This window comes from Lampetra planeri, chromosome 27, assembly GCF_965212315.1.
Source record: "Lampetra planeri chromosome 27, kcLamPlan1.2.h2, whole genome shotgun sequence".
Classification (NCBI taxonomy): domain Eukaryota; kingdom Metazoa; phylum Chordata; class Hyperoartia; order Petromyzontiformes; family Petromyzontidae; genus Lampetra; species Lampetra planeri.
This window is the reverse complement of record NC_136133.1, coordinates 3,606,477-3,633,348: the sequence shown is the minus strand read 5'-3', so window position 1 is coordinate 3,633,348 and position 26,872 is coordinate 3,606,477. Positions and strand designations below refer to the sequence as shown.

At 45.0% G+C, this 26,872-nt stretch overlaps 1 protein-coding gene across 2 annotated transcripts; it reads left to right on the top strand.

Moving 5' to 3' along the window:
• Positions 1 to 26,864, top strand: EIF4G2 (eukaryotic translation initiation factor 4 gamma 2). 2 transcript variants are annotated; one of them, XM_078607251.1, is made up of 22 exons: positions 36 to 326; positions 8,299 to 8,424; positions 9,563 to 9,661; positions 13,328 to 13,450; positions 13,935 to 14,037; positions 14,566 to 14,697; positions 14,987 to 15,053; positions 15,754 to 15,905; positions 16,876 to 16,986; positions 17,583 to 17,666; positions 18,140 to 18,238; positions 19,530 to 19,698; positions 20,534 to 20,697; positions 21,167 to 21,289; positions 21,545 to 21,673; positions 22,229 to 22,330; positions 23,110 to 23,328; positions 23,694 to 23,952; positions 24,449 to 24,653; positions 25,247 to 25,455; positions 25,862 to 25,983; positions 26,444 to 26,864. In XM_078607251.1, exons 3-22 carry the CDS (start codon positions 9,633 to 9,635, stop codon positions 26,510 to 26,512), a joined length of 2,670 nt encoding a protein of 889 aa, XP_078463377.1. In that variant the 5' UTR covers positions 36 to 326; positions 8,299 to 8,424; positions 9,563 to 9,632; the 3' UTR covers positions 26,513 to 26,864. The 2 variants fall into 2 exon arrangements, with proteins under 2 accessions (XP_078463378.1, XP_078463377.1); XM_078607252.1 differs by lacking the exon at positions 9,563 to 9,661 and having other exon boundaries at positions 1 to 326.
• The last annotated feature ends 8 nt before the right edge of the window (positions 26,865 to 26,872 follow it).

The following is a 26,872-nucleotide window of genomic DNA, read 5'->3' as shown; positions in this document are numbered from 1 at the left end:
GGTTCTGAAATGTGACGTGCCGGCCGTCGTTCAGCATTCGTAGCGAGCGAGCCGTGGTGGTGGTTTGGCGGCGGCGTTGGTGGTGCTACGCTTGCTGTGGCTTCTCTGCGCGAGGAAGTTTCGACTCCGGAGAACGCGAATCCAACACGAACTCAACAACAGTTGGGGGAGGGGGGGGGTAGAAGTGGGGGATTTTTTTCCCCCGCCCCTGTTTGTAGTTAAATCGCCAAAACCACAAAACGTTTTAATTTGTCGTCTTCGTGTTTAATAAACGTCGGGTCCGCGGATCCCGCGAGTCTCGCGAAGCTGACGGGGCTGTGAGGAAGGTGAGAGACACCCAACCCACCCACACATCTCCACCCCGACGAGCGACGCACAAAAGACGAAGCCGCAATGGCGACGTTCTCCCCGCCGCCGCTACCACCACCGCCACTTCGTTTCGTTTCTCGGCTTAAGCAGCAACAACAAAAATAAATATGAGAGAATTTCTCTGAGGCGTTGTGTTGTGAGGGAGCGTTTGCTGTCGCGGAGGGAGGGAGGAGGAGGAGAGAGACGGCCGCTCGACGTCGCCTCCTTTGTCTCCGCCGCGTCTTTGTGCGCTGCAGGCAACATGGCGGCGCGGCTTCTCTGTTGCCTTCGCCACGACGTCGCCTTTGTGCGAATTGTACCCTCGTATCGGCCCCATTTGAGCTGTTCTCCTCGGCGTTTGTCGTTTTTTTTCAACGTCTGTTTATTTGTTCAGAGGCCCCGCCGCCACGTTGTGGTTGGCGGGAAAATTGGATTCGCGTGCGCCGGCCGGAGGCCCAGCGCAGGCTCACGGTTGGGGATTTTAGGAAATTGGCTTAGACCCACGCCGGACATAAATAACCTAAATTATTAAATACCTCGTTTTGCAATTTACAGCGTGACTCAATACTACATTTAAAAGGGGGAAATATACCCAACCGTAATCGTATTTCTTTACTAACCTCCGCTGGCCATTGTGGTAAAGTAAGGTCACTTTTAAGACCCTTTGAAGGAAGTCGCATGGCTTTAAATGTTCCTTATTATCCAGCCGTGCGTTTACAAAATACGTTCATCAAAATCCATATCAATTGTATTGTTTGTCGAGCACAATCGGACACGGTTTTTTAATGTTACACCACTTTTATTGTACTATGCACGTTTAAAAAAAACTGATTTAACTTCTATCGAACGACCACAAATAAGCAACCATTTTTTTCGCCTTTTACAACCCCACCCACACTTTAGAACATTCTCGACGCTTTCACAAAATGTGGTTAAATGTAAAAAGCGCAGCTCTGAAAATGCACGCTCGCCTTTATTGCTGGCGGAAGGGCCTTGAGGAAACGCGTGGTGTTACGGTCCGATTGCAATGGTGTGTAGCTTGAAAGCACGCTGCTGTGGGCAGGATCCATCGAACAAATTCGTCGTTTTAAATACGATTCGTGGCACAGGTCCCTCCAGTAGTAACACGGTCGTGCTTTGTCGCGATACAAGTCGGATAGGACAAAGGGAATAGTCCCGAAACGCTGCGTTTTCGACACCATGTTTTAATAACACAATCGGATGAACGCGCTTCGCATGCCGCTCACCCCTCTAGAAACATAAATACAAAAAATGTGGGCACATTGGCCCATCTGACAAATGTGCACCACTAGCCAATTCGGTACAGTCTTAACAAATATCGCCTCGTTTAGGCCAAACCACCCTTTCGGGGAGATTAGCCTTCGGATAATTTATTTAAATTGTGATCGATTCAAATTGGCGGAAACGTTTTCGTAACTTTTTACGTCGTATAATTTTTTGACGCGAGTTTTAGCGAATTAAACAAAGCGGTAACACGTATAAAATCGTAGTTCTTATACAAGGCCCGTATTGCGCCTCTGACCGCGTGACCAAATGTATCATTTTTTTTTGTCCGCGTGCATAATTTGTAAGGGAACGGAAACGTGGTTTTACTTAAATATTTGTCACTTTATCGGAAACGGCTGTCACACCACTGTGAATGAATGGCGAACAACACGACTTGCAATCCCCCAAATCGATAGTCCGACGCGATCTCCCGCCGCGGCAGTTATGAACGAGAGTGCCAATGGGGGGATGCGTAAAGCAGTCGTCGTTCTTAACCTGGGGGTGCGAGACGGGGCCAGATGTTTTTTAGAAGATACATAATCGAAGCACAAATTAAGCACGGCAAGACTGCTTAAATGTTTTTTTTATTCACATTCAATTTTTATTCGCTTCAAATGAGCCTCTAGTTTGCCGAAATCATTTGCAAGCCGCAAAACCTTTGGGGATAATTGATGCCTAAGATATCCTCCATTGCACCTCCGATTAGCACGTTTGGCTACGTACGGCGAGAAAAAAGTTCAACATTTTTAAATTGGTTTTCACTGCCGCAATTTTTTTTGCGTGTTTATTATAGACGAGGCACGGGCACAAAATAACCCTAACCCCCCCTCCTAACGTGACGATACGCATCTGCCCTGTGGTCTGCCCTGCGATAATCCCTTTGTCAATTCGCTTGACGTCACCGACAAACGCGAGCCGGGAAATCGCTGGCGCAGTTTCCTGTTTGTTAAATGTTTGCATATTAATATAAATTATTAATTTGCCTTTTCACCTAATTACATTAAATATCTAGTTTGCTATGGCCGTTCTCCACACGTCTTTATTGGATTATAAAACATGAACTGCTGAAGGCACACACGAAACATTCCCCCCCCCCCCCCCAAGTGGTTATTAAAAATTTCTCTCGTCTCGCGTTTGCATTGTTTTTCTACGTACGGGCCACGTCATCACCTCGTTTGTGCTGTGGGTTTTGAAACGGTGCTCTACTCTGCTCCCTCTGCTGCACATCTAATTTGTGCCCCATCCTTTGCACTGGCCGTCTTTTTGTTTCCCTCGTCCTAATGAGGGTGGGGGGAGTTTACATAATTTTTATAAAAAATATTTGTTATATGGGACCATTTTAAACATCTTGACACGTGTATTAGTTAATAAATTCACACTATTTCAGTACCAAGCTCGGTACAATAGTGCAACCAGGCCACTTCCCCCCCCCGCCCTGTGCCTATGAATTTGCATGTCGGGGTGGGAGGGGAACATTGGGGCAGGCAGCAACAGTGGCCAAAGAAACCCCACCCAGTCATTCCCTCCCATCAGACAAATATTCCAGTATAGCCTTAACAGACTTAGGGCAAGTTCTTCTAGAAAGCACCTATCAAAGCTGGCACGGCACACACGTGGTTGGGTGGCCAACACCTCGCGTGGCCGTCTGTCTCCCTAATGTCGATGTTTACATATCCCCTATAGGCGGAGTCAAATCTTAGGGGAGGCCCATGACCTGTTCAGATGATTGTCACTGGTGCTGGCCGTGAGTGGGAATCGAACCCGGCTTGTTGGGTTCGTAGCGCAGCGCGCTAACCGCTACACTTACGCTCCCCACTCCCATCGTCCCACACAGTGACGCAAACCCATTCTTTGTCTTCTCGCATCCTGCCACAGTAACACAAAGCCACACTTGGGCCCACGACATTGTTCAGCTTTGATAGTGGCAGTTGTAAATGGTTTCCCATGTTTATGCTTGGTCGGTTGGTATGGAAGTCCATGTGCTACATTATCTGGTCGGCGTTTCAAATATTTTGGACCACTAGATCTTTGAAATTTACATGGAAAGTCTTTTTAATACACCAAGTTGTGTCGCTTAACTGCCTCGCCTGGTATACAGGAGGTCGTGGGTTCGATCCCAACCTTGACGCCTGTATATTTGGAGTTTGCATGTCTCCGTGGTCGTGTGGATTTTTCTCCCGAATTCTCCAGTTTTTCCTCTACATTTAGAAACACGTTTTAGACTATTTGGCTGCTATAAATTTCCACATGATAAGCCACTAAGTTGCACTATCACTTTTGGCAGCCCAGGTCGCTTACGAAAAAAAGCTGTATAGCCCATTGGCCCTTACCTAATGAAATAACAAAACGGTTTCATTTAAAAACAGCTTTGCTCGGGCATGATTTGTAATAGTCATGGAAAACCAGCACATAAGGCCACATTCCTTTTGCGCCCAAAGCAGTGGTTAAGGTCTCTGGTGAGCAGCCAGGCTTGGAGGCCCCACTAATCGTGGCAACACGATATTTTATCGTGTTTTTGGTAAATAGAGATGGTGGTTGAGTCGGTAGCGAGTGTTGCTGTTTTTTTAATGCCTTGTGGGCTTAGTCATGCCATGCTGCACTCTGTTGGAAGCACCTGTGAGACGAGCACCTTTTAATTGTAATCCGCCTTAACATTTACAAAATAGTTACCTTTTTGGCGTGGCATGTATATTGTTTTCATGACGTGCTATTTTTGTTAGCTCACGGTAATGATTTTTTATGAGTGCCAAAGCATCACTTGTGAATGTTAGGTTTGTTTTAACACGACAGCGTTCACAGTTCAGACTAATATTAAAATGGTGGCTCAAGATGTTTTGTCATGAATCTATTTACTTGATGCTAATATTTTATATATAGCAATGGTTAAAAAAAAATCCAGCATAGCCAATGATCATGTGATAGTCGTGCTTTATAAGCTTTAAAAATAATGCTCATCGATTGGTGGCTACCTGATCACTGAAGGGGGACATATTGTTATGAAAGGCATCCTTCTACCAAGATCACGCGTGTGAACGCCGTGTGCGACCTGATCACAGCGAGAGGACTGAGGACGACTTCAGGTCGGTGATTTCCGGCTCAAATGAGCATTTTGAGGTGGTGCAGTGTCAACACCCAGCCAGATTTTAACTCTCAACCTTCCAATTTGAAACGCTTACTCTACCCCTGATCCACTTGGCCAGTTTAGGAGGAGGGGGTGTCCAGCATTCAAATGTTTGATCTTTGACTTGGTGGATTAAAGCGAAAGTGGTTCAGCAAATGATAACTAGTTATTATTAATTGACTGACATAAATACCTTCTGACAGTTGGAGGGGAGGCATGACTCAGCTGTGCCTGTGGATCCCCATTACTTTAATCGGTGGTGGTGCTGCCAAAATTTTAAAAAGATTCAGCCGAGGGAAGGGATTAAAGTGTTTATTTAATGTAATTTAGGTGACTTTGTCCTGTAAACTGGCACCATTACAATAATCCGATTTCATTCACCTTTGGAGAATGCATTTGATCACTAAACCATTACCGAAGAGTCTCTTAACCTCTACAGCAAGCAACTCTGACAAGATGGAGTGCCCAAATCGACTCTGCCAATCGAATCTGTACCCGGCGCGTTTTTTGCTGCGCAAGTGAACAGGAAAAACAACATGTCCGTCTCTCGAGCATTGCCCTGCGTGCTAATAAAGAGACTAGGACGGCAAGGGGAGGGGGGAGATCCGAAAAGATTTCGGCCTTTGCCGTCTGCCCTGCCTAATGGGGGGGGGGTGCGTTTGAGAATTCCCCTGGCGCATTGGTTTGCGTGGGTGTGTGGCGTAGCCGCACTTGTAATGCTGTAATAGCTGCGCCTTGAAAAATTGCCCCCAGGGCCAGGCTAAAATCTCTGAAGGAGGACACTATATTCTTAGGTTTTTTCCGGTAAAGTCACGTAGGTAGAAAATTAAAATTAATAAAATCAAAATAGATATAAAACAAAAATCACGACATTTCGGAGGCAACACAAGCTTCCGTCGGAAGACGGAAGCTTGTGTTGCCTCCGAAACGTGATTTTTTATTTTCGACGGAAGCTTGTGTTGCCTCCGAAACGTCGTGATTTTTATTTAACTTTTATTAATTTTAATTTTTTACTTACGTGACTTTACCGAAAAAACCTAAGAATATGAATCCTTGCAGTCACGAAAGCTTTAAATCTAGAAAGGAGGACACTGTTCCGGAAGCAAAAATTGGCAGCGCTTTGCGTCTTGCCATATTTTGACAGTCGTAAGATGGTACTTTGCCACTGACAAAAGGCGATGCGAAAAGCTTAATGGACCTTGAAACGTTGGAGGTGGTGAACCGGGGGGGGGAGGATTATAGTAATGTTGGCCTGGCACTGCTAAGAATCGTGGGTTTTAAATCCGGAGCAATTTTCAGTTGGAGAATTTGGTTGACTGCTCAATAGCCAATTACTCGTAACAAGCACTCAAAAAATGTGCTTTAATCACCGTGTTTATCAGTACTCATTAACGTGTATCAACCAGTGAAACCACCACCATCTGTCTTAAGATTCACCGAGTTCATGGCCCCCTAGGTATTGCATGCATTAAGATGTTCTACAGTATTGATTGAGGCTGCTCTTTCTCGAGTTGTGGTAGACAGTGTAGTTTCTCAGCACATAAAGCGCTATTGATAAAGAATTCAATACCGTGTACGGTTTTCTACATTTACGACCTGTAAGAGCACGTCTCCCTAATCTGGATAAAATCTATTCTAGTCGGGACTAATTCCATCAGCCTTGCTTTTTTGTTTCCCCTTGGCGATTTGAGCTATATAAACACTACGTTGGACAAAAATATTTATAAATAAACAAAACAATGCGTGTACGTTATATGCACTTATTTTTTGGCAAGCATACTGGTTATAGTTTTGTGTGGCTATTGCCACTACTACACCCATTGATTTATCTCATGCAGAAGGTGGTACTCCTTTTCTATACTTTTTCAGGGAAGGCTCTTGTGTTGTGACTGTTAAAGTAAAGAATAGATGGAAAATAAATCTTCTTGAAAAATAATATGACCAGGCTATCTCGAGTTATCTGATACGAGCTTTCAGACTTCCTTTACGGCACCGGTTATTTTCAAGTTCCGTAAGAGCGGGAATTTGAAACTCTTAATGGCAGCTCTCGCACTCCTGTAATCAGGTTGAACTCTTCGTTTCAAGACCGTAAGAGTTCGATTAGGCCAAATAAAGGGGGGGAATATTTTATACCGAGACCATCGACCCCCCCTTGAGAACGTGGTTTCATTTAAAACGATTGCCCCTTGTAGCTTTCAAATCCGCCAACCCAGGAGGTACTTCCTGCTCCTCTACCGAGTTAGCTCTTGAGTCATCCAGTCATTTTGTAATTTGACTTAACTGTTTATTCCTTATTCATACTGCGTTCAACTATCACCATACTGTGGTTCAAAACGTTGTCTGCGTCTTCATTTCTGCTCCGCTTTTGAATCCCCCCCCCCCCCCTCTTCATTTCTACTAACTTTGAAATCAAGAAACATTTTCACTTTTATTACAACTTTAATGCCGTTTCATGCTGGCTACTCGGCATCGTGATACAGAAAATAAATGCATATCTCTAATCTGAATCATTATGATCAGTGACGACAACTGTTAGGTGTTAAGATAGGTCTGACAAAGGTGTTGATAAAATCTACGAAACAATGAAAATAATATCCTTAATGCATTTGACTGGTAAAATTAAAAGATGAGAATATTGTGTGAAACGTATTTTATATTCGTCTTGTACTGCTGGCAAGATGGATCTTCTCGGAAATGCATTCCATTCAGCCTCTGTGATTAAAGCCCTAATTACTCCGCCTGAGCTGGGAGATTTTCCACCCGCGATTATGGCTCCACCGATTATAGCTCCCGATGCACGCAATGTTACCCTAAGGCAGCGGTGCAAAGCCACCAACTGGCAAATAGCGACCGTGCCGTTTTATACTCTTTTATGGACAGAGCTTTTGTCACTGGTCCTGTCCACACTCCCTTTGCTGAAATTGCTCGTACTAAATGCGATGCGGACAAAAGGATTAATGGAGGCGATTGTCATGACATTGCCGGAGAGCAGCATGGCCTTTATGGTTATTCAGAGCTAGAATTGAATACCCCGGTTTGCCACATCCATACAGGTCCACTCAATGTAATATAAGCCCTGAGGTACATGGATGTAAGAGGGAATGGCTTCTGGTTTGCCTCGTACTGCCACCTTCCCCTTATCCTCTAGCCTAAAAAAGGTTGTTATTCTCAAAGACATCTGGCTAGTGTGGAGGAGTAGGCCGAACACCTTCTAGAGTGACTTTAAAGCTCCTTCAATTGGGAGGAGGACCTGCCAGTAGTACGTAAGCAAGTAACTGCAGGGCTGCACTGTTACCATTATTATTATCAGCTAATGTATAATTCCGGTGATCAAGGCCGAAAATGAAAAGGCAACATCGTTTTTGCCTTTAAATGGTGCCTTTTGAGTGCTGTGTCGCCGAGTGCAAGTCTTTGCATAACTCGCGGCCTCTTTGGCATGCTTGATTGGCGATGTTGAGATGAATACACAAACTGTGGTATGTGGTTTAAATATATATTTTAAAATTTATCTCCCTGCTTTCTACCCCACCCTTCTTTTGCAGACCGTGTTCCTCCCCCCCGCCACCCACTCTTTGGAGAAGTTTATTAACATTTTTTTCTTTTTAATATTTGTCGCAAGCCGCCAAAGTGGAGAGTGCCATAAGAGAAGGGGGTTCTTCTCGTTTCAGGTGAGTGTCTTTCCATTTCCTGCCTGGAATGAACTTTAAATGAATACGTTTGACAAAACAATAAGCAGCTCCTGCAGTCAGTCGTGTGAGTAGTCGCCTAGGTTGTGTGTCCTGGGCTAACAGCAAATTTAAGTTTTGTTTGTAATTAAGCGCACACTAAAGATATACGTTCAGTGCATTGTAATGACGCAACATTAACGTCACGTGGAAGCCCCACTGCAATACGTTTCAAAGCAATGGAAATTCGGTTATCCTGTTAAAATGCCACGAGAACATGCTTGGGCCTTACTTTGAGGTCTTAATGTTTTTATAATGAGTTTGAAAGCCTTGTTAAACATCTCGTAACATCCTAGGCATAAATTCTGAAAATTAAGCTCTTTATCGATATCTTTAAACTTGGTGAAAGTTAAATGACTGGCCTTTTTTTATTCCTTTATTAGGCGACTGATGCTTTTAGAATTGGTCATTTTTACATGAGGCTGACGAGAAATGTAATTATTCATTTGCTCCACAATTTAACAAATGGTTGCGATTTGTGGTCATGATTTGACTCGTGAATCAATTTTTTTTTTCCCTTTTGCATTTAGAATCTATGGTCTATTAAATTGACAGTAGTACATAGATTTGTATATAATTGTTATTGCATGCATGGTTGGACAAGCACTGTTACAATGCAATTATTAAGCAATTTTGATTTTTTTTTCCTGTGTACATTGTATTGTTTGTGTTTTTTTTGTCTATAACCAATTATCACCACGTAATCGTACCACCACACCAGTACTTAGTTTAAACTACCCCTGAGGTATGAAGTCATGCCGAGTCTACCCTGGCCAGGATTTTAACTCATGACCTTGCGGGCTGACCAGAGCCATTTTAATAATAACAATAATTTAACACGCACTATTATTTTGCGCCATTCTTATAGCGAAAAGCTATCGTGAAGGCACTCTGGGTTGACGATGAATAGAATCTGGCAGTACGGGGGAAATGTTGCTCTCTGATTTTATTGGGTTAAGCAATTATTCGAAACTTGAACCATGACACCGGTACATCGTGTAGCCAACTTCTTTAGAGCGAACGTCACGGGAACTTTTTAACATCCACTGTGAAGCAGACGGCATGTATTTTTGGTTAATAGACCCGCAGTATTAACCGGGGCGGCCGCTGGGCTCGAACCGCGAACCTCTGCAACAAGCGGCAAACGAGCGATGGCACCACCGTTTCCTGTAGCTGCACGGTAATTTAAAAGGCGTTGGCCGACCTTATCTGCTGCAAACTGTGATGTCATTTGTATAAGAATACCCTTTTGTGCCTGTATCCATCGCCCAATTTCAAGTTATTTCCCAATTGCAAGATGATTTGTCCTATTACAAATGACATGTCCTTTTAAAAAGGCTATGGATCTTCATTCCATCAATTAATACAACTTGAGGTAGTTGAACGCCAATTGAGACAAAACAGTCTTGCTCAGAAGAGGCAGGTGGGGTAGGAAAATACAATCTGGCAAAAATGTATTTAGTGATAGTCTAGTACACAAAACTTAACACTCGACATTCCAAACAATAGTTAGATACTGTATGAAATAACTAAATAATATATAATGATCCAACACAACCACTGCAAAATTAAACGGCGAAGCATTTAAAGAATATTCACGAATAGGATGTAACGATTAAAAAGTTAAGCCATGCTCATGCATTGTAAAAATATTGGAGGAATACCATGTACTTGTAATAGACTCACTCGACCTGCTTAAACAATGAGTGTTTATACCATTGCATCGCATACGTTGACCGTTTTAAAGCCTTGGGTAGCTGTTACTTGCATGCATTGTTAATTGACGGTGTGAGATTTAGTGCACTCATAATGGCAGGGCGATCGAAATGAAAGGAAATTTAAGTTTACGAGTTCGTGCTGTCAATATGCTTGAGTAACTGCTGCTATATAGGGTGTCAGGACGACACCGCTGTGTTTAGTGTTGCTGTGGTGACGTTCACTACGTACACGGCTTGGAAATTTGTGTCCAGTGGCTGCACAATGGGAGCCAGCTGGCTCTATAGCAGCATGGCGGTGTCTCCCTCGGGCTCAGTCAGGGCTGTGTTCCTCGTGGGATCAGTAAGTGGGTTCTGTGTATCCTCCTGCTTGAGTCGATTAGATGGGTTTTACTGGGTTTTGTGAAATGCTGGAGAGTCACCATTGAGGAGAGATCACTGAGAGAGTTATCCGAGTAGCACTTAAATTTATGTTTTCTAAGACAAACGCTTGGTATAAAAGTAGTCTACATTTGAGCTGGGAGGGGGGGAAACCCCATATCTGGGTCAAGTAGAGACATTCTTCCCCTGTGGGGTCTGTCGAGACTCCTGGGTTTAGTACAAACTCTTCTCCTTGAGGAGGTATTCTCTCCTCGTGAACCCAGAAAAACTCCTCCCATCTGGGTTCAGGAGACACCTTTAGGTTTATTTCAGAGACATTTTTTTCAAACTAAAATGCTGTCTAGGTTACGTCTGAGGCGCTCTCCTCTGGGCTCAATAGGAGACGCTACTTTCGGCTTTCAGAGAAACGGTTAAAAACCTAAACTTTAAAAACACTGGCAGCATTGCCGCAGTCCGACCGCAGCTCTATGAAAACTTTGGGCCGTCCAATTTGGTGGGGGCAGGTGACCACGCGTGGGGGCCGTGCGTGTGCAGTGCTTCAGCGGGTGGGGGAGGAGGTAGGGGTGCGTCCACCCAATGTCTCGCAACTGCCGGCAATAGATGAGCACTTTAGCTCTAAACACCACCACCTACTTCATCTTTAGAAGATGCAATACAACCTCAAAATATTCGTACTCATTTGTAGGTGAAGGGTGGTGGGGGTAGCCCTTTGCAAGTAGCAGGCAGAGTAACCGCTAGTGGTAGATTTCTTTTCGTTTGCTTGACTCGGTGAGTTTCTTCTGTTCGCCACTGGATTGTTTGAGTGTGCTTTGTAGTATATTAATTAAACGTATTCAATAGTCTTGGGTCCTGCATTTAGATATTTGGCTAATTTTTTGCAATGAGTTTTGTGCGTGGGTTCAAACCAGAGTACCCAGAGAATCCACCACGCATACAAAGGGGGTTTACATGCGAGGGTTTTTTTAGGTTATATCGCGTAAATATAAATGTGTCATTCAACCCGACACGGCCAATTAGTAAGGTTTGTCACGAAAACAAAACCGCACACCGGTGTGTTTTGAAGAGGAAACCCACATTTACAAAGGGGTTTATACACTGCATAGGTGGATTCACCAACCAAATTTGCTGTCCTGCCATCTCCTGGCCAACTTCACTGCGCCGTTGGTTTTGATGTTTAATAATTCACTTAATCTGGCTTAGTATTATTGTGTACACGAGTGTTTTTGTAAAGAGCCACCTCGCAGCTATTGACATAATTTATTGAAATAATACACTAGGAAACAACGCAGAAAAAAAAAGTTATTGGATTGAGAACAAGTTCATAATTTTCTCTTTGGTGCACTCTAGCCATAATTATACGTTTTGGAGAGGGGGAAAAAAAAAACTAAAATGCATTGTGTAATATTCAATGTTTTAATTAGTATAAAGTAGCAGCCGCTATTGGCTGCGATGATGTGAAGCCACTCTATAAAACATACATCAAAAGGCGTATTCTTACGCAGGTGATTCGGTGCATTTGTCATAAATTTAGGAATCTACATTGATGGGTTGATTAAACCCTGATTTGGCAACTGTATTAAGTTTATTGGCAGGCCTTATGAATATTAATAACATGAAAAATGCCTCTGCTCTGGAAAATAGTTCAGAAGCCAAATTAGCATTGGGTCGGTGATCGGCAGGGCATGGTATACGAGCGTGTTGATCGGTATGATACAGTTTATAGTTTACACCACATTTTCATTTCTTGGAACTGACTTATTGCCACATTCTGATGCATTTGGGAAAATTAGCTCTTTGGCACCTTGGGTCTACTCCATACATGAGCGTGGTTGCCAACCCCCCCTCCCCCCACCGGTGCGCACCACAAAAACTGAACCGGTTGGCGCCAATAGGCTGACATTTCTGACGATGCCCATGATGGAATTGTGAAGTCAGTTTTTTCAAAATCGTTCGTTTGGGATGTGTTCATGTGAACTGTATGTATTGTGAATGTCTTTCACACCATATGTAGCCCGCTGCAAATCAGAGGTGCAGTCTCAGCTTGACGATTCATATATTTTTTAAAGTTTCAGTTTTTGCCATACAACCTCTTCTGGCTAATAGTATAACGCTTACATGTTGTACCTAACACTGCTTATTTGCTCGGTGAGTAGTACATAACGGGAAACTGCCAGTCACACCATTATGTAAACCCATACCGCATGAGTCTGTCCTCTGACATCCTGCCAGCAAGCTTTCACTACTCCACAGGGCCTCCTGAGTAAACCCTGCCTAGCACATGGAGCTGTTGGGTGTAAGTAAGTGTAATTGTTTCCGAGGTACTACCTCTTGCTGTGTATAAACATCACCACTGGAGAGACGAAGGCAGCCATGTGTGGTGCTGGCCACACCATCTCGGTTTGCCATTTCGGCCTTAATAAGTGCTCCCTAACGCAACACTGTCCAGCAGTCTGTGTAGGCACCGGGGAGGGGGAGAGCATCTTGCCCTAGCTATTTGTGTTTATTTACACATGCCATTTTAGAACAGGCACGCTTATTGTGGCCGTTGATTTTTCGCCACTCGTGCTCGCTCTTAAAGTTCACCTTATCCCCCGGCACAATGTGGCTCAAATTCCACGGCGATGTCACCAACGCAGAGCGGTGGCTCTTGAGTGCGAAGATTTTTTTTTCCAAGAGCCCCCCCAGCACCTTACCCCCCCCCCTCCGCGCCACTGTTAACACGACCGCACCTGTTTTTTTGTATTTTGCAGCGAGTTCCTGGGGAGCCCAGGGACCAGCATCCAGCGATGGGTCCCTTCCAGAAGCACTAAACGAGAAGTCAACACCTCTGCAACCCCCGACAGAAATGAGGCCATTTTCCGCAAAGTCCGAGGGTAAATATTGGCGGTTGCCCAACTTGAAAATCTGTGACGAGTTGCATAAATCACCATGAGTGAAAATCTCCAATTTAATTAGCAGATTTTACTGGGATCTGTTGGAATGTTTGCATTAAAGTTGTATGCAACTGTGACCCCTGGAGCCTGATGCAATGCAGAGAGCAACTCAAGCTTTAAGAAGGATATATTAATGGGGTTTAATGTAACTGTTGTGAAATCACAAGAGGGCATAATTTTTCTGGTATACTTAAGTATGTTTTGTTCCTTAACTCAAGTTGATGGTCTGGAGTCTTTTGTATATGTTGATTTTAAATGTACATGATGATCACATTTATTTTGAACAAAAATACAACGTGCGTTTTTTTATATGCATACTCCGGTGATAATTGTGTCCACGTGGTTATTTTACACTCCTTAATAGACCTGCTTATCTTTTGATGTTCTGTTTTGTGACTTTGGTTTTCTCGTTTGCCATCCACAGAATTTTGAACAAGCTAACTCCAGAAAAGTTTGACAAGCTATGTCTTGAGCTCCTCAATGTGGGCATAGACTCCAAGCTAATTCTCAAAGGTATCATCCTCCTGGTGAGTAGATTTTTTTTTCTCATTTTACATGTGTGCTGAGCACAGACCCAGAATGCCAAACGGCTAACATAATAGCCCTGTTTGTATAATATATTTTTATTGAGGCAATGTGCCGGCCTGATGCATCACGTTGTGGCACACAAAATAATAGCCCTGTTAAAGAGATGATGGGAAGACATTACAAAGTGGAGCAGTGCGAGGGAATAAGCAGAAAGAAAAGTGAGGCGATTGCATGATGTTTGAACACGGTAATGATGAGATTTTATGGGTGGAGAAATTGACGAGTGATGTTCACAGGGACTAGCCATGGTCGTAGCTGTAGTCCAGTGATAATGAGGTGTGACGGGCGTGTGGTGAGCGCGTGGTTAGAGTGAAATCGGTGAGTGCTGGATTATCGATCAAGCCCACTGCTTTAATGGTGAATTCTATCAAGTGCGGTGGGCAAACGCTTAAATGGCAAAAGAGACTGAGGAATGTTTCTCGGGTAACGGTTCAGTGTGTGGTCCATCCCTGGCTTTGCGTGTGCAGATCTTTGAGAAGGCGCTTGAGGAGCCCAAGTACAGCTCGCTGTACTCCCAGCTATGTCAGAGACTTGCCGAGGACGCCCCCAACTTTGACGGCCCTCCTCTGGAGGGGCCCGGACGGCATAAACACAATTCAGTACGTCGCCCCACAACCTCTGTTCAATACACGCCACTGTGGAATATTTGAAATATGCTGATATTGCATGATAATGATGGGGGGGGGGGGGGTGTACATGATGTTCATGGGGGCTGTATGAAATACGTGAAACTGATGGGTATGTATCAATAACGAATTATTCTGATGTACCAAATAGATGCAAGCAACTGGGTTTACTAAATCTATGCTTATTGATGGGCTATACTAAACGCACTCTACTGATTGAGTTGGAGTGCTGATACCTGCTTTACTGTGTTTTTCTTTGCAGTCTTTCCGCCGACTACTAATAGCTAAACTTCAGGATGAGTTCGAAAACCGCACCAAGAAACTCGAAGGCGAGTACTGCTGCTCCCTTTTTGGCCGGTTCCTTAGGGCATGCCATGAAAACATGCATCATGTGTGTTCTCATTATAGTCCAGCTTTTTTAATGAAGGTGTGCCCCTCTTTGACAAGTGGTGTGCTGTGTGCAGAGATGGGTGCCTTGCAAGTGCATGTTGTATGTATAGAAAGTCTGATTTTCAGATTTCGTTTCAGTGGTTTATGTAGTAATGGACTTCTTACTAGCCTCTATGCATGTGGTGTGTGTAGTGATGTACTTATTGATAGCCTATGAGTAACAGAATTGATAAAAAAAAAACCCATAGGCTTGACAGCCTTCTGCAAGTGGATCATTTCGGAAGCATTTGTTTGTACACGCAAACTCTGGACTAGTTTTCACATAGTATATCATCACCGGAACACAGCTTTAATTGATGCTTGAGATATTATACTCCCAGTAGGCCAAAGGGTTAAAATAACAGATATATTGTCTGCTTATAAATATTGTGTGTGTACGTGTGAGTGGTGCATGTAGTAATAGAGTTCTCGCTTGCTTAGTGTGTGCCTAAGGTTCTTTACGAGCCTATGTATGAGTGAGTCAGTATTTGTAGGATTCAGCTTCTTGCTCTCCTATGTAGTGGGTGTGTTACATAGAGATGGAACCTGTGGCCAGTACTCAATATGGCTGTAACTCCCCCCCCCTCCTCACTGCTGCAGGCTTTGACAATCGTGACTCGCCACTGTCCCCGGAGGAAGATGAGCAGCGAACCATTGCTAAGCTCAAGATGCTGGGCAACATCAAATTCATCGGGGAACTTGGAAAGCTGGACCTCCTTCACGAGTCCATTCTGCACCGCTGCATTAAGACCGTGAGTGCCACTACCTGGGCAGAGGATTATATGGGTGTCGTCCGATGCCCTTCGAATCGCGTGCGGCTTTTGCACTGGCACAACTGAGCAATGCCGGGACTTTGCCGAGCCAGCCCTGTATGGCTCAAGGGTTGTCTTTCCTCTGCAAAAATCTTAGCTGTGTTGCTGATGTCACGGGTAATGAACAAGTCTTTAGACGCGTGTAGGAGAGTCCACAACCGTCATCTGTACCGTGAGGGTTCTCCCCCCCCCCCCCCACTCTTGGCTCTGCTTGGATTTGCCAGTGGAAAAAGGGGCAAATAGGGACCACCATAGTCCTCAAACTAAACTACGACGGTTTTCTCACAGGTGGTTTTCTAAAACTATATTACGTAGTGCAGCTGCTAGGCTGAAAGTGTCGCACCTGTTTTACTATCTCAAGTTTAAACAAATGAACCTTATGGCGGGACGCCGGGTTCCCGAATTAGCGGAAGTCAAAATCGTAATCAATTTATTTTTGGCGACTCCGTCCTACCGTGCACAGGTGGGTCCCGGCGCGGATCATTCTGTTATGTCGTCCAAGCGCAGCGAGGATGAATGCCGTAGTCAAGAGGAATATATTGCCATATCGTTCGCCTTCAGCAGACATAAAATTTTTGCAACGCAGTTTATGCGAGAGCCGGGGTCCCACCATAAGGTTCAAACATACAAATGGTGCATAGTCATACGATTAACAAAATGGAGGCTTTGTTCATAGATTGGCATCCATCTTGTTTCATTTTTTTACACTTTAATATTTCTGCACTTTCACATCATTGTTTTTTCTCCATTCCATCACAAGTCTTTCTTGCATAAAGATGAGTCGTGATTCATTCGAATTTGGTTGCAAACAATGATTTAGTGGATTTACCAAATCGTAACATGGAGCTTGGAACGTTCTCGCATGTCTGTATTCAAACCTGCCCATGAATGGTCCCTTGGTGTTGTGCAGTTGCTGGAAAAGAAAAAAAGAGTGGCCCTCAAGGACATGGCGGAGGACCTGGAGTGCCTCTGTCAGATAATGCGGACGGTGGGACCCCGCCTGGACCATGACAAGGCCAGGGTGAGTGTTTGCTGCCTTCTTCTACAGCCTTGATTTAAGCCTTTGTTGGCTGAGGTGTCATGGGAGAGTGGCACTGTTATCCTTGCTTGGGATACTGAGCTAAAACATCTGAGCCTCCTGAGTTTGAGCCCTGGGACTGGGTATTTTTGAAGCCTGTGTGTTTCACTGGGATGCTGAACCAGAACATCTGAAAATCTTTTGTTTAAGTACTGGTTGTCTAGAAGTATAATGGTCATGTCAAGTTAATGAGCAAAAACGGGCAAAAGACAGAAGGCAAAAATAAATCAATGAGCCATAAAACAACGATTGAAGGTCGTCACAAGCAGGGATAAGCAACCTGTGCACATGAAAGGGGCATGACAGCTGCCAGTAAATCCCAGCATCAACAGGAAAAAAGTGCAAGCCCGTACCACCAAGAGACATTGGATTATACTTTTATTCTTGCTGAAGATACACAAATAATTGGTGTAAAAATAGTTTAACGGTATGTGAGCTGCTGTGAATTCAGTGTAGGGGAAATCTATCTCAAAAACTTTATGGCAAAATGTTATTGCAGTCATTTAACCCCCGTGTGTGTGTTACCGTCCCTCCTACAGTCCTTGATGGATCAGTACTTTTTACGCATGCAGTCCTTAATGGCCAATAAGGATCTGCCTGCACGGATTCGATTCCTGCTACAGGTGAGACATCTTACGTTTACTGAGGGCAGTTATACTAAATTATATTATCCACCAAGATGCATCATCTAGTCTGTTGTTTAAATATTTGTGTTTCAGCCAAGTAAATATTTAAACGGATATTACTTTTTATGAGACTGCAAAACTGTCTTTCATAAAATATGCAGTGTTGCCTGCTTAGGACTACTGAGGCAGTGCTGGTGAGGTTTGTTCAAATCCATGCAGTCCACATGGTTGCACCTGAAACTCAAGTTTTCACATGTACATGATTACTGTATTCTCCAGATTATAAGATGCACTTTTTTTCCCCAATTGTCCACTGTTTTTTGTATGACTTTAACACCCTTGTTTTGTTGGAACGTCAAATTTTTTGAGAATTTTAATTTATTTTTGGAGAGTTTTTTATAACCTTGTGGTTTGGCTGCTCTGTTAGGTGCTTGTATTGAAAAGTATCTCGGTGGTTTCTGATGTGGCAGGACACGGTGGAGTTGCGACTCAACAAGTGGGTGCCCAGGAAGGCGTTTTCGGACAACGGACCAAAACCCATCTCACAGATCAGACAAGACGCCATCAAGGTACATGCCGTTGTCCGCTGCTGCTGCTGCTAATAAAGATTTGAGTCTGATTTTTATCATTGACTGCACAAATAACGGTATAAATAGTAAAAATCAAATCTCAATTTGTCATTCAGTCTGTGTTAATTTATTTTAGGTAAAGGCCCTTTGAGCTAAGCCGCTTTTTTTCAATGGCGAGTCTGCCAAAGCGGCAGGCACGTTATATGGGGAAGTAGGGTTTACATGGGTTGCATGGAAGAAAAGCAGAGAAGTAAAAAAAACCATGAATAAATTAAAATATCAACGACTATCTAATAAAAATCAAGTGAGTGATTGACATTCCAACGTAGGGCAATATCCAAGGGGTGTACTTCTACCCAAGTGTGCCCAAGTCCATTGAAATGGTTTTCGGAAGTAGTTGCACGACATCAACTTCCAGAGCCGTTCCTTAGCACAGGGGGTGGTGCACTGCTTGTCGCAGGAGTTCCTGGTGGATATTGTGTCCGTCGTACCATTGTAAAAAGAAAATGTATTTGTGGTGAGCGCGGGCTGGGCTGTGAACCCGGGTTTGATTCCATTCTACGATGAACATAACTTATATTATAACTGGTCCTGCAACCCCCCCCCACCTGCCCTTACACTGAGCAACATACTGTAGAGTATAAATGATCCTTATGGCGTTACCCCGGGGTAACAAATAATAAAAAATGGCCGAGGCAATTGAATGTTTTATTTTTGGGACACTATTTTTTCCAGGGGTGTACTTAACTCTGCGACTGGGGTACGTTCCAATCAATCCGAAATCAGTACGACTCCGTGATGTCAAAACGCAGCGAGGACGATTGTGCTGAAACCCTGAACGCTCGTATGTACCATTGTGCATCGTGTACAGCTCATCGAGATGAGTCGATTGCCGCATCGCCGACCATTGTGAGAGCCGGGGTACTATGGTACCCCGGGGTACCGCCATAAGGTTCAAATATCAAAAACCTCAACACATTTATCAATAGCACTGTGGCCTTAAAAGGAAACCTTCATAAAAGGTGATGTTTTGGAATCGGCTTTTCATAGAACTTCAGTGAAAACATTGCCCAAAATATTGCCTTGTGTTTTTAATCGCCAAATTGTATTTTTTATTGGTCATACATGGTCTGTATAGCATTGGTTAATTGAGAGTGGCTGGACTTTTGATGTCTGTCCTGGTTCCTGATGGTGCAGTTGGGGTAGAAAAGTGCAATAAAGAGGTGTTGGTGGTGTTTGCGCTGGAGCTTACGTTTCGTGGCTCTTCACGTGCGTGTGCATTTGCTCGCAGGACCTGGGAGTTTTCATTCCGTCCCAGCTACATGGGATTGGCCGTTCCGAGTTCTTCCAGGACGATCCATTTGCACCATGGGGGGCGGCGGCCATGGGCCGGAAGGGGCTTGAGAGGGACCCCCGGGACCCACTCGGTGGGCTGTCCGAGATGTTTGGACAGATGCCTGGTGAGAGGCGTGACGGTCTGATGTGCAACATGGCACGCATACACTCGCAGTGTAGCTCATTGAGAAATCCGAATATTTATACTGGAGGAATCCGATGCGCTATAAAGTTATTTTTCACGTATGTTCAGTAGGGGCGAGTAAGAACGTAACGACAACAAAAAACAAAAACACAGGAGTGCAAATGATAGAAAAGGTAAACAAATCATGAAACTAGGTTTTCCCCTTTTTTCTGGCAACAAAACAGGTGTTAAGATGTTAAAACACCAAACTGAAACCTTTTACAAGGAATAATGTCTGCATTAACCACAATGCTTGTGGTCAGAATGCAAACAAAAAACGTACTCTGATAATGTATGCATTGTCTTTGAAACTGACTGGTCCACACCAGAGACAGCTTTCTTTTGTGCCATGTCTCAAAACGGTGTTAGACCAGAGGATGCCAAAAGATGTAAACAAATCACCTTAAAGACATACAACATTTACCAAATTATTTATCTTACCAGGTAAAACCCACCGAGGTATTAACTTACATTTCAGAAACAACCTTGGCCACAAATTATAGCTCCGTGGCTTATGACGTGGAAATTTATAGTAGCAAACTATTCTAAATATCAGCACTTCCATAAACACCCTTCTGAAACTTGTACACAACAAAAGAAGTTGGGCATTGGTTCTGTTGCCACACCACACTCTTGTGTGCCATGCCGGCCTTCCTAGTTTCTCACTTAACAGGAATTGCTGCCCCATCAACATCGCTTTGTACACGTGTTTATGTATGAGGTATCTTTTTGTTTTGTTTATGTGTGCTGACGAGATGTGCATTTGTGTTCCCCAGGCCGTGAGCTGGGCACGGGTCCCGGTGTGATCCAAAGCCGCTTCTCGCCCCCGTCTGCTCGCCACCGGCCAGGCCCAATGTACAACGGTTTCACGGGTCCCGGAGGAGTGCTGCCCGCGTACGGGCTGGACCCGGGCAAGCTTGCATACTCACGGGCACACCAGGTGAGCTTGCTAGCAGCATAAACACATGCGCCTGACAACATGTTCTCTCCATTGTCTATCTCTTATCTGTAGAATACTGCTGTGAGGAAAATTGCAAACGTTCAGCAGTGAAATTTCTCTGATCCGTCACATTCAAGTTAATGGAGTTGGACAAACATCCCGAATATAGGACCACAAATCTTGGGCAATTGTTGGAACCAGTTCTGCCTGCCTTCCTGCTTGTGGTTTCCCACACCTACTTGTGAAAACTGGGCATTATACAAATGTAGAGTTACGTGATGTAACTTGAATGACTCCTTAAAAAATGTAACATCCACAAATCCTCATTAAATTAGATGGCCAAGTGTTCTAATTTCATTAATATTTGCTTCTTAAAAAACATTTTTTTACATTTAATATTTTGCAACCAAACCATAAAGCACAATACTGATCGCGTGTCTGATAACGCCTCTTACTGTGCATTTCACAGGGTGCTCTGCAGCAGCAGCAGGGCTTCCTGGCAGGTCCAATGGGAGCTGGCTTTTTCGGGCCCCCTGGAGGAGTGGGGCCTGGAGGGCAAGGATTCAAGAAGGGCCCTGTCAATGCAGATGAGGTGGGTTGGTCCCTCTGACAAGTGCTTGCAATCACTCTCAATTTTTAGACTTGGCAGTTGCTTGTAAAATTACTTTACTCCCCCAGACTTCTCACCTGTAGAAATGCGCAATTTGCAATATAAATATTGTCCCGCTGAAGTGTTGTGATTCTAGATTTTAAGCTTTCGTGTTGTGGCTTGAGCGCCAACGTGAGGAAGCGTTGGTTCTAGCGGAGTGAGTTGTTGAGTGTCTTGGTGATTGCTTGGCTCTCGCAGATCAGCCTAAGACCGGCGCAGTCCTTCTCACTGCTACGCGGCCAGGGATCCAAGCTGCAAGCGCAGATTCCAACCATGATGCCACCCAGCACACAGCCACCGCGCACACTTACTCCCCCGCTTGGCCCGGTATGTGTGCACTCATGCGCACACACACACATGCACCCTCGCCTTGCACAGAGACAAAAGATTCCCTCCCTCCCACTGGTGTAGCCATACGGGCTGCTTGGGCAAGTTCTGCTCACGGCACCTGTTTTAAGGCTGGCATGATACGCAAGAGTATGTGGCCAGCACCATACGCAACCACCATTGTCTCCTAGTGTTGATGGTTTGTACCAGATAATCTTTAGAGACTGGGTAGACCTTTTGGGGGAGGCCCAGGACCGTTCTAGCCGTGGTCGGGAATCGCGTTAATCGCCGGGCTTCTCTGCACAAACCGAAAGACACACTCGTGGGTTTTGAACTCCAAAGCTTCATGTGTACCTGGCCCCACTTTCTTTACTACTAGCATCTGTGGTTACCTCAGCCCCATTGTGTTTGGGGGGTTTCACAAATCTGCATGATCTACAAACTCTTGCCTTGATATAGAAGTGCCGGTTTACAGGTGGCGTGTAACCATGCCCCCCCCCCCCCAGCAATAAGATGGATAGTGTGTCAATGTAATATGTTTGTGCTTGTGTGCAGCCACCTACCCTCGGCCTCAAATCTGCCCCTCCCCCCATCCAAGAGAAACCTGCCAAAAAAGAGAAGAAAGTACCAACGAAGGAGGAGCTGCTGAAACAAACGGTAAGTGCGCTGGTTTTTCTCAAACGCTTTGAATTCCCGCGCATCTAGTGGTTGGTATTCTCCCGCTGGAATTCTGCGTCTTCTGGAATCTGTGGGTAGGGATATTAAGTGGTCGAGTGCAAGGCTTGGTTCTCGCGAAGTCGGTGTGTTTTAGTCTGCAGTAGTTTCAGCGTCGGTGCGATGTTGCTTGTGTGCTCCGAAAGTCACTTGCACGTAATATTTTAATTGGGCATGTACGACTTGGTATTTTGCAAGTGACGTTATGGGATCTTGAACATCCGCTGTGAAGCAATCTGCGGCGAGTAGCATTCATGGTTAATACACCTGCAATATTAACTGGGACCACAGTGGGCATGAATCTCCCCAACAAATGCCACCGCTCTGCTGTATCACACCATTCAGAGTAATTATGGAAACGTCACGATAAAATAAGCTGCCTATGCCTTGGGTCTTTCGGTAAAGTCACGTAGATAGGTTCAAAGAAAAAAAAAACTTGACGTTTCGATCACAACACAAGCAATCGTCATCAGGAGAAAAAAAGAGCAGGAAAGCTGCTGAGGCAGGCTGTTTTTAAAGGTTTGAAATGGGTGTAGCCCCAAGGGTCATAGTTTTTAGTTATTTTCTTTGAACCTATCTACGTGACATTACCGAAAGACCCAAGAATATGAATTTCTGCAGTCACGAAAGCTTTAAGTCAAAATAAGCTGCCGTTCGAACACGTAACCGATTTCTGTGACCTTGTCATGGATTTTGCTTTGTCTGTGCTGGGGCTGTGGTAGGAGACGATCGTGCTGGAGGTGCTGGGCACGGGCAGCCTGGAGACGGGGGCCACGGCAATGCAGGAGCTGCGGGCACCACGCCCGATGCTGCCCGACCTGGTGTCGCACGTGATGGCACTGACGCTGGAGCGCTCGGATGAAGACCGTGAGAAGGCGGCCGCCCTGCTCTCCGCCATGAAGCAGCAACACGACCTCGTCACACCCGACATCTTTGTCAAGGTGAGGCCACGGCGGTCAGGGCAATGTTGGCAGCAGTGAGGGGGGGGGGGCACCTTTGTGGTGGCGGTTTTATTTTAAGGAGTTAGCTTTTTCGACAGGCTACAACATAATCATTCAAACGCTACAGTAATTTTGCTGGAGCAGTCACACCTGATGACGGATGCCTGTGTTGCTTCCGAAACGTCGTGATTTAATTTATTTTAATTTTATTTAGTATTCACCTACGTGACTTGACCGAAAAAAACAAAGTATGGATCCTTGCAGTCACGAAAACTTCAAATCTATAAATAATCATTCAAGTAAATTAGATGGATGCAGAGTAGATTTGACGAAATATTTATTGCTTTGTTTTATTGCCCTTGCAGGCCTGGTGCATTCTCCTGGAACGCTGCGCTGAGCTGGAGACGGACGTGCCACTGGTGAAGTCATCAGCGGCGGGGCTAGTGGCACGTGCTGTGGCGGGCGGGCTGGTGGGCCTGGCGGAGTTGGCGCAACCCCTGGAGAATGGGGCGCACTTCCCGCTCTTCCTGCTGTGCCTGCAGCAGCTGTCGCGGCTAGTTTCGCGTGATGAGCTCGCAGAGCTCTTCCAGAGCAGCCGCATCAACATGCAAAAGATGCTGCCCGGTGCGTGGGGTGGTGGGAGGGGATCCGGTGCAGTGGTAGTGGGGGGGATCAATGGGACAAGGCATTGGGGTATTGCCGAGGGCAGGGCAGTGAGTGGATGGGGTCAGGAGTGTGTTTTACGTTGTGGGGAATGTCGTGACTTCAGAGATCATCCCATTTTATGTACAGCTCTTTTGTCAAAAGACCTTTGGTTTATCCAGCCAAGTGGCTCTGTAAGATTCGGGGGTTTCCAAATTAAAATTGTTTGCGAGTTAAATTCTTGGTTGGGAGGTAGACTGCACATCCTGCCTCAGGAGGTTGATAAAATGGGTACCACTCCATTGGTGTATTCAACAGTGGTTGTCTGGTTGACCTAAAGATTAACGTGAAATTTCCACCACTGTCTCGGGGCTGTAAGTAAACGGGCGATTAGAACCGTCTCAATGCTTCCTCGCGTGGGCGGGAAATTTACTAACCCTTTTTGGGGGCGCTGTGTCCCATCGTGCCGGCTCTGCAGAATGTGACCAAAGCAAGGAGCGCATGTTGGAGATCCTGGAAGGCAAGGGCCTCTCTTACTTGTTCCCCCTGCTGCACCTGGAGAAGGAGCTCAGCAAACAGATCGAGCAAGACCCATCCCCCCAGGCGATCTACAAGTGGATCAAGGAGAACGTCCCCGCGCGCTTACACACCGACTCCAGCTTTGTTAACATCCTCACCGTCAGGTAGAGGACCTCGCCCTCCACATTTAGAAACACGCACTTAAGAGTGTTTATTTGGCTACTATAAATTTTCATGTGATAATCCACGTTGTTGAGCTATCATTTGTGGCTGGGTCGCTTCTGAAAAGGAGCTATATTCCTCAGTGGGCCTTCCCTGGTAAAATAAAGTTTGCTTTTGGTGTCCACGGCTGATATTTCCCCGAGATAGTCCCTTGAAATGGAACTCGCTTGTATCGAATGATACATCTTAAATACGTGCATGTCGGTGTAGTTTTCAGTATGGAAACGATTGCTTCGTTGCATGTCTGGTTATTACAAGCTCGCAAGTTTGTATGACAAAGATGGGAGCAGTGATAAGTTGTTAGTGTGCTACTTTAAGAACCCAGTCACCTGAGTTTGATACCCACTCACGGCTAACATGGAGCGAATATCTGAACCGGTCATGGGGAGGCCTAGGTTTTATCGGACTTAATTAATACCTGCCGTTGTGTGTAAACATCAGCACTGGGGAGACGATGGCAACTGGGCATGGTGCTGGCTCGCATCACATTCTCCAACATTCTGTTAAAGCTATACGGGGGGGTCTGTGTGCGCAGCTTCCTGCAGTACGTTACACGGGCAACGACACTGGCGCCAGGCTTGGACCCAAGTGTGGCGCCAGTGCGGGACGTGATGGAAGCAGAGAAACAGCTGCTGGCCTCCTTCAAGCCCGTACTTCAGAAGTTCCTGCACAGCCAGACGAGCCTGCAGGTGGCGGCGCTGTATGCCCTGCAGGTGCACTGCCACACGCAAAGCTTCCCCAAAGGTAAGCTCCATATACAAGCCCAGTAACGCCAACCACCAACACACTACCTCTTACATAGCCCCATTAGAATGTACCATGATGAGACGTTCGCAAGCACCAGTACCACAAACGGCACAACCGATAAGACTAATCACAATGACCCTCACAACACTAGTTACCACACCCCCGTACTATCCCAAACAAACACCTTGTCTTTTCGCAAGCAGCAGTACCACACACTACTGATGGCAAAGTCCCCAGTTAACCTTAAATGCCTGTGACCCATTGACCCGTCAGGCTTACATGCTAAACTGAACCTCGCCACCCTCGAGTGGTGTTCGCTTCATGGCGCTTGTCCTAACAAGTCGGTCTGTAATGGAGGCTTACGGTGATGGTGGGAAAATTGTTGTGTGTGTGTATGCTGCAGGCATGCTTCTGCGCTTCTTCATGAACTTGTATGACCTGGAGATCATTGAGGAGGAAGCCTTCATGGCCTGGAAGGAAGATGTCACGGAGGAGTTCCCGGGCAAGGGCAAGGCTCTCTTCCAGGTACGATAACGCCATTAGTTCTCTAGAAGACCTGTGTCAAGGTGGCCAAGTAGAATAGAGGTCCGAGTGCTGAGCTGGCATTGCTGAGAAACTGGGGTTTGAATCCAGGCAGTTACATGTGATTCAAACCCGGGTTCTCAATTGTAACAAGTTGATGGTCTCAGCCTGGTCATAAATGACAACACAAAAAAAATCTGCGTTAAATTTGGTTGCGTGCACAATTTTGCTCAATTCCAGCTCTGAATTCCAAATATTTGTTGTACTGTAATGTGACACTACTCAAGTGTTGAAGTGGCTTGAAAATGCAAAAAAACACTTTGTGTGATCTAGAGGTCACTTTATGGTACCTGTGGTATCTGCTTCCCTCAGTTATTCAACGGATTTATTTGCCTTATTACACATGTTGTGGTGAAAGAATGTGTTTTGCAGCCGGCGTAACATCCCATGCGCGTGCGTGCAGGTCAACCAGTGGCTGACTTGGCTGGAGACGGCTGAAGAAGACGAGTCTGAAGATGATGATGCAGATTAAAAAGGAAAATGAAAGAAAGAAATTAGAAATTTTTAAAATATAAAAATAAGAAAAAAGACTTAGAAATAAACTTAAAAGACTAGTGAATAATCAAAGGGTAACTGTATTTGATATGTTTGATCAGGCATTGCATCGCACACGCACACACGACACACAAGGATGAGTGTGCCAGGGAAGGTTGTTTTTTTGCTGCATCAAAATTTAATTACCAATAACTTGAAAAAGCTGCAGCATAAAAAATATATGGAATGAAATTTTAGATGTGTTGGTGTTCGGAACAAATGATACTAGCAGGAATGGCAATGAACTGTAAAAATGGCCACATGAGAAATAAACATAAGCTTGAACCATGCCTAAGGG